The sequence below is a fragment of the Olea europaea genome, chromosome 15 (assembly GCF_002742605.1).
Source record: "Olea europaea var. sylvestris chromosome 15, O_europaea_v1, whole genome shotgun sequence".
NCBI lineage: Eukaryota > Viridiplantae > Streptophyta > Magnoliopsida > Lamiales > Oleaceae > Olea > Olea europaea.
Window position 1 is genome coordinate 10,507,854 of NC_036251.1, and position 8,270 is coordinate 10,516,123.

Below are 8,270 nucleotides of genomic sequence, written 5' to 3' on the forward strand. Positions count from 1 at the left end.
TAAGTGTTAGTTTAACTAACAGAGTTACCATTTGCATACCTTAAATACCTTCAATGATACTTTAAGGACCAGCTTCAAATTCACTCAAACTTCAATGAACATTGTGAAATTGACTTAAAAACAAACAAATATCTGTGCAATATCCTTTGATCTTATGCCTCCATTTGGTTAAGATAAAAAGTTTATTAAAATATAAGTTTTCAACAAAACATTTCATCAATTTTTATTAAAATATATTAAAAATTTAATTTTTATCTAAACCAAACTGGGCGATATCTAAGACAATATTGTATAAATGGTTTATCTCTATTTGGAAAATTGTACAATTAGTCCCCCAGTATTGTTTCAATAGGAAGTTGATCTCCAATCTTTGTAATTGTTCGATCAAGGTTTCATTATCGTCTTACAATTAACTTGTAGTAACGAAACCGTCTAAAGCTCTATCCATTCGTTGCCTACCAACTTGAACTATAGTTCAATAATTTAAACTAAGGTATATTTTTGTGAAGACCATGTGACAATTTGAGAAACATTTAAATGGTGTCTATCACTACAAACATGTCGTTCAATTATGATGAAATGTTGATATCGTATTTTCCATTTTCAAAAAGTCGAGTGCTAATTGTGCACTTTTATACAATTTTGTAAGAATGGAGAACTCTTAACTCTTAGACTCCCCATGTTTGGTGTAGCTTAAAAATTTAATGAAAATTTGAGTCAAAATCAATAATTATTTCTAACAACTTTCATAAAATTCACAATTTTCAACCACACTTATCGACTTTTATCAAAATTTATTAAAAATATGATTTTTACCTACACCAAATCAATCTTAATTATATTTGAATATGAACAATTTTGTAGTATAGTTCACACACATAACATATAGTCCAAAAAGATGGGGAAATTTAAGTAGTTGGGAAGGTGCAGCATTGCTGGGAAATCAGCGAAGAAGACTGAGCAGATTATGATGTGCGTGAAATGTAACGTATAATTTGTGATTTTCACATGGAATGCAGAATTGCGGGCCAAGCACCTAATGACTCGTGCCACCTTAGTAGGTGGCCAATGTGATATTAATGAGACAAACATGTTCATAATTCCCTCGACTTTGGATGCTACAATTGTTTTGACTTGTTCACAAACTTTTTAATGAATTTATTGTCTGATCGCGTATTTAAAAAGGGTAATGCTATTTAATATCATTGATATCATAATACAAGTCTAGACGGCATTAAGTTTCATTAAATAAAATGTATAATTAATAAATTATATAATTTCACCTTTATGAACATATCACATAATATCAAATAGATTGGTGTATTGACGTCGTTGATGCTAGTATTTATTTAAAAATGAGCAAGGCTAGTTTTAACTTTTTAAGATTGAAGAATGTTACGCAGCACTACTAGTGCTAACACTAGTCTAAGTGATAGTATTAACAACATTCATAGATATGTTGGTAAAAAAATAAGGTGACTCCGAACTGCCAGGAGATGAATCGTGGGGTTGAGCTCAGCCGTACATAACGGAATTGTTAGCAGTGTCATTAAGGTGTAATTAGCAGAGATAACATGAAAAGGAGAATGAATTTTCCCATATGACAACGTTTTGGCTCCATTTCGCCAATGGATAGTTTGGTTAGATAGCCTACACCATCAGCTTAGGTCAAAGGCAATCATTTCGTCATCGTAATTGTCACTACCTTATTTCACCGATTATAAAAGGCAGAGATTACCACTTCAGTACTTCACGCCTTTCATGCTAGTGTACTTGATATGACTCGGGTGACACCTCTTCCACTATTCACTTATAATACAAATTTGGGACAAGATGGTTTCATCCATGTTCGTGTTTACAATGAATCAAATCCATGGATCGAGAAACTGCAATCTGGCCATGACTGGAAGCCACAATGTGGATATACCAAATGACTTCTTAAGGCAATATGCGGACAAAACCACTAAGGAGCACATACCAATAAGAGACTAACTGTTAGGTTGACCTTACTTAATGGGATTTTTAGCAGTGTCATCAGGGTGTAATTTGTCCACTATGATTGGAGGTACGTCCCAATTGATCAATGTGGAGTTTGATAAGAAAGCCTACTCAGTCACCTACGTTGCAGGCAATCATTGCGACACCGCGTCCCCTTATTCCACCAATCATAGAAGGTCGAGATTAATGCAAGGTTATTGTAGCTTGACATGACTAAAGGTGGCACCTTCCAAGCATTTACCTATAAAAGTGGGTGAGTACTCGCGTTCTTACTGAAAAATATATTTTCTGCTCAACTCACGAACTTTTTATTCAGCTTCATCAAAGTTGAATTAGGAAGTGACACATCATTTTCTAACATGAACAAAAATATAGAATAATCCAATCCAGCACTAATTGTGCTATAATACTAGTTCAGATGATACTAAATTCATTTAAATGTGATTCTGATTTAATATTACTTAGTGTCACTGAACCAGTGTTGTAACACTAGTGGTACTAAATAGTATTACTCAAAATAATTTATCCAAATCATTCTCGTGACTCTTTTAAATTACTAAAACATCTCACTTAAAATGATATATAGAGCATCTCCATTGCATTTTGTGGATTGTTCGCACACAAGTTAAAAACTTGCGGTATATGTGATATTGATGTGTAATGAAGAAAGAGTCTTCAATGTATTCTATCTATAATGCAAATAGAGTCCTTGATTATATCTATTACTCTTTGCACCTTCAACACGACAAAGTATTGAAGAGGAATTTATTGTAAAATATCTATTTTACGAGTGTGACAACTTTTTTAAAGCAATCTACGATAAACATGACATCGTCCAAGTTATTAAAGACATGCTCTAAATTATATTATCAAGGATAGATAAGAAGTTTAATAGGGGTGGTAGAAATGTACATGACAAAATGGTAGTTAAGTGGAATCTCAACTTTTGGAGTTTTCAATCAATTAATTGAGCATGTTTTACATTAACTTATTCATTGAAAATAGGACGAATTATTTGACAATAATAATTCATTTCCAATATAATCACACAAAAAGAATTATAATCCATTCCGATATTATCGCACAATTACAAATTTTAACCTAACTATCATTGATGTGTCCATTGATTTGTTCATCTAATTGAATCTAACCGCCCTATCATGATAATAATGCATACTGACTTGGAGAAAAGTTGTCGACAAAAGTTAATGGAAAAGTGTGCTTGACTTGTTGGAACGTGCCTAATTTTTTTGACTTCCCATTCACCTTAATTTCTAGATACAATAATTAATTCTTTCAAAAATTTTGTATAGTGAATTAATCAAATTGAAGTTAAAAATGGCTTGATCAATTTAGATTTGATGGTGGCTTTCGTCGTCGTGTTCTTATTGCTAAAATATCGATATCATGCATGACTTGTACCAGAGAAAATTCATGCTAATTTAATCAAACGTTAAAGATACATATGATGGCGAGATCGAGATAGATATGTTGACGCCACCATCTTTATCTTTGAATTTTTTATATTTTTGGTTAAATCTTGACCAATATAGAGACGTTTTATATTTATCAAGACTGTGTGTTTAAGAAATTAAGTAGTATAGCACCGTAATTATCTCCACAAACATGGAGTAAAATTCATAATTATTAATTAAAGATAAAATAAAAATAACACCCAAAAAAATCAGTGACAGAGTTTGACTTAACAACCAAGTAACTAATAAAGTATAATAAGCTGTAACGCGTTTTTTGGTGAGTTATCCTTTTGATGTGAATCCGTAGAATTTATTTCTAGTTTTTACCAACAATTGCTTAGAATCCGTTCCAAATTCTATCTTCTATTAATGATTTAATTTCTGTTTGATTTTTGCTAGAAATAAGATTTTAGTACATTTCGATAAAGTTTAATTTGATACCTTTATCAATTTGACAACACATAATTACAATATTACGTGACGTCTAATTCATATGCTTGTATAATTTTACCTGGGTTTAACAATCTTTTTCTGTATAGATTTGTAGTCGGACAAATATAAGATTGGACGAAATTAAACACGATAACAAAGAAATATTTAGTTTTGATTATTATGTTATTTTTTTCCACAAGTAATTAAAACTATAAGGTCAACTTGTTTCTAGAATAAGAATAAAAGGCAAATAAATATATACACGGCAATTGCGGGTCACCTAGACAACTAACATTAAAAAGAATGCAGAAAATCAATGGTGAATTAATGGCAAGAAAATCTCGAATTTGCCTATTCTTCTGCAATTACATATGACTAAGAACTCAACATAAATAAATAAATTAATCTCTGATTCTCTCTCTTAATTAAAAATTCAAAATATATTTTGAAAAATGGAAACTTATTTATTAGAACCTCAAACTTCTCACTTGCAATTAAATTTCTCATTCAAAATCTCTGATCCTATCTATGTTTACGTTCTTTGCATGCTTCCCTTTTGAAAAAGGTATTTATGTATATCTTATTATATATGATCTCTTCAGTTACTATGAATATACATACTTAGTTATTTTCAATATAAATACAAAATACTCTTCAGCAATTAGCATGTAACCAATCTTTGATTCTTCTGCTGAGTTTTCTTTGGAAAGAGGGTTTCGAAGAACGAAAAGAGATTTGTTTTGTTCTTGGAGTCAGTGATACTTGAAATCAATGGCAATTCAGCAGTTGTATTCGGAAAATCTTGAATTTCCTTCAAACGGAGATGAAGATTTTATAGAAAATTCTTGTGGATCGAATCTATTCTTTTTGAATACTCAACAACAACAATTCATGCAGTTGCAAAATTTCTCTCAGAAAAATCAGAATTTTTCGCTTGACAATTCTTTTTCTCTGAGTCTTGTCAACGAGATTGAGAAACAGAAGCTCGAGATTGATCAGTTTGTAACCTTACAGGTTTGTTTTTTAATCCATATATTCCATTTTATTGGAATCTTTACGCATCCAATTGTATTGATTTTTGGAGGGCTTTTTTGGAACAGAATGACAGATTGAGATTAGCTTTGCAAGAGCTGAGAAAGCAGCAAATATCTTATTTCTTGAAAAAATCCGAATTAAAGACGCAATTTTTACTCCAACGTAAGGATGAAGAAATCGCGAAAGCAGTTAACAAAGCAATGGAGCTTGAAAATTTGGTGAGAAGAATGGAGACTGAGAATCAAACGTGGCAAAGAGTGGCCAAGGAAAAAGAAGCAATGGTCATGTCATTGAAGAACACAATTGAACATCTCAGAGAGAGTCATTTGCCAAACAATAACGTGGCAGAAGATGCAGAATCATGTTGCGACATAATCGAATACGAAGAAGAAGATGGAGAACGGAGAATGAGGAATATGGTTTGTCAAAGATGCAATTATCGTAATTCTAGTGTAATTATACTGCCCTGTAGGCACCTTTGTTCATGCAAAGATTGTCATGCTTTTCTCAAATCATGCCCTGTCTGTAGAACGGCAAAGAAAGCAAGCATAGAGGCTTTGTTTTGATCTCTTTCTTTCTTTTCTTTTTCTTTTTTTTCTTTGTTCTAAGATAATGAAAGATTTTGCTCCCAATTTCCATTAATCTTCTTTTTCCTTTTTGTTAATTATTTAATTCTTGGCCATTAGTTTGGTTTTCAACTTTCCGTGGCTTCCCCTGAGATGTTTCGTTGTTTCTTTTATGCCAGCCTCGTTATTTTTGGTTGACTAATAGCCATGAAACCTAGTTGTAGGAAACCACAACTTCACCAAAAAAATATTTGTATTGAAGACCCTATTCTGGACTCATTAAAAGGCCTCGTTGATTTTGGGTCAGCCTATATCGTGTCGATTTTTGGGATGTTGCATGTTGGTTCACCTAATCTTACGTGGAAATTACATCCCACGTGATTTTCAACTTCAAAAATCAAGTTTAAAAGAAAATTATTCAAAAAGCAAGTTATAATTCAAATTTTTAATACTAATGATAATTATTATTAAATCAATCAATCAATCTCTCTCTCCCTCTCCCTCTGCCTTTCCCTCTCCCTCTCTCTCTCTCAAAACCCTACTCCAATAATCACTCCCTCTCGCCAAGAGCTACATTCGCCCCTGACAACCACCTTCATTTCATCTTCAATATCGCATCCTCCATTGCCCTTCAACCTTCATTCACTACTGCACACAGCATTGCTCGCAACGATGATGGTTTTGTGGTGATTCCTTCCTCTTTCGATTTAACACGTTCTGCTTAGTCGAAGTTTTGGGGTTGTTTTTGTTGGTAGTTATTGGTGGTTTACAAATGGTGGTTGTTTTGTAGTTTCAAATGGTGGTTGTTAGTGGTAGTGTTGCAATCAGGGACGAATCTAGGCTTCGAATTCAGCTACGGTGGACCGCAAACATTGAACATTTACCGTCAACAGTCAACGCTTGTGATAGTGAGACATTGTCATTTATTAATATTTAATTGAATAATATTCAAAAAACCGTATGGACTAAAATTAAAAGAATTAGATACACAATTAAAATTAGAATAAATAGATATGGATTTTCGTTTTCGGTTGAAAAAATCGTTTAATAATATGCAAAAATGCCCCAATTATTTTCAATTAGAATTGATTAAAAAACAAAGCACACATGATTGAATTGAGCCCAACATCTTCTCAATTGAATTTTTTTTTCACTTATCCTAAATTCCTAAACATAAATTCCCAAATGACAAATCAAAACTCATAAATGATTTATAACTCATAACTCAATGACTCATACAACATAAATTATTTATCCCAACAATAGATTCACAATTCTCATTTTAATGTCAAATTGCCAATTAACTCATCGAACATAAATCATTATTCATAAGTCATAAAAATTAACACCAAAACCAAATTTTGAAAACAATGATTTTCAGAATTAGAACTATTTTTTATGCCAAAATAAAATTATTTTTCAAAGTCTTAAAAGAATAAAGAGCAATTCTTAGATTATCCAAATTTGAATTTTATAAAATAAATTGATTAAACATAATGATAAAAGTATGTATATTATGAAGTAATAATTTGAGTGAATAAATTTTTTAAAGAAATTATTTTGAAAACGAAAACTATAGTTATTTAGTTATTATTTATTATAACAAAAAATTAATTAAAAAACTGGATGAATATAGAATTAAACCCCATACCTCTTACATACAAAGAAGAACCCCTCTACCATGTGAGCTGCCCCTGCTTTAGTGAAGGCCGGTGCAATATTTTATTAATATTTAATTATTCTGTTTAAAAATTAAATGGCGTAACGCTAGCCAACGGAATCGAACCTGTGTATTGTTAATGCAAAGGCCAGGACGCTGCCACCCAAGCCGCGTTCCCGTTTTGTTAAATCTTTTGCACAAAACCATATATTTATAAATATTTAACACAAATTTTCAATAATTTTTTTCTCAGCGGATCCAGCACGGCGGCCACGCCAACTCGCCAGGTGCTAGATCCGCCCCTGGTTGCAATGGCAGTGGTGTTGGCGGTGCAACATTCGATTGGCAGTGGTGTGGTGGTGTGAAGATCGTTTGTAATCAATTATTTGGATGATTGCGACTAATAAAATAATCAATTTGTAACCAATAAATAATATTTGATGGATAAAATAAATAATTTGTGATCATTAAATAATATACGACCTAAAAATGTAAGATTGTGACTAAATTTGTAGTTGTAATTAACAATTTGTTAAGTTGTGATCATAAAATAAGTTGTGACCTATAAAATTAGTTATTTATCATCGAGAAATAATGTGTGACCTATTAATTTTATAAGTTGTGATTGATAATAAGTTGTAATCCATAAAATTTGTGATTTGTAATCGAAAAATAATGCATGATCAATTGATTTGATAATTTATGATTTGTGGTGACTAGTATGTAATTGTACCAAGAATTGCATAACATTGTGAATTTAATATATTTAATTATCTATTTAATTAATAAGATATTTTGAATTATCTATCTATTTATTTAATAAAATTTGAATTATGACCTAATTTTTAAAACTTGAAAACAATTTTCTTAATTTCGAAATTGTATATAGGGCCTATTTGAGCCACGTTATTCTAAAAAAATGTATTCTTAAACAGTAATTTGATATCATTTTAACCACACATTCTTAAATAAAATAATATTACACGCAAATTAAAAACTTTTCTTTATTTTTTAACCATACATTTCCTATCGGTACACTATTCAACAATGCATTATTACCAAAATAATGTGGTTCAAACACTCCCATAATTACATATGTATTTT

General features: G+C 31.2%; 1 protein-coding gene across 1 annotated transcript; it reads left to right on the forward strand.

Annotated features, from left to right (window-relative positions):
* Positions 1-4,397: 4,397 nt before the first annotated feature.
* On the forward strand, positions 4,398-5,576 carry LOC111410976 (probable BOI-related E3 ubiquitin-protein ligase 2). Its single transcript, XM_023041562.1, has 2 exons — positions 4,398-4,919; positions 5,006-5,576. Exons 1-2 carry the CDS (start codon positions 4,677-4,679, stop codon positions 5,504-5,506), a joined length of 744 nt encoding a protein of 247 aa, XP_022897330.1. The 5' UTR covers positions 4,398-4,676; the 3' UTR covers positions 5,507-5,576.
* Positions 5,577-8,270: the final 2,694 nt, after the last annotated feature.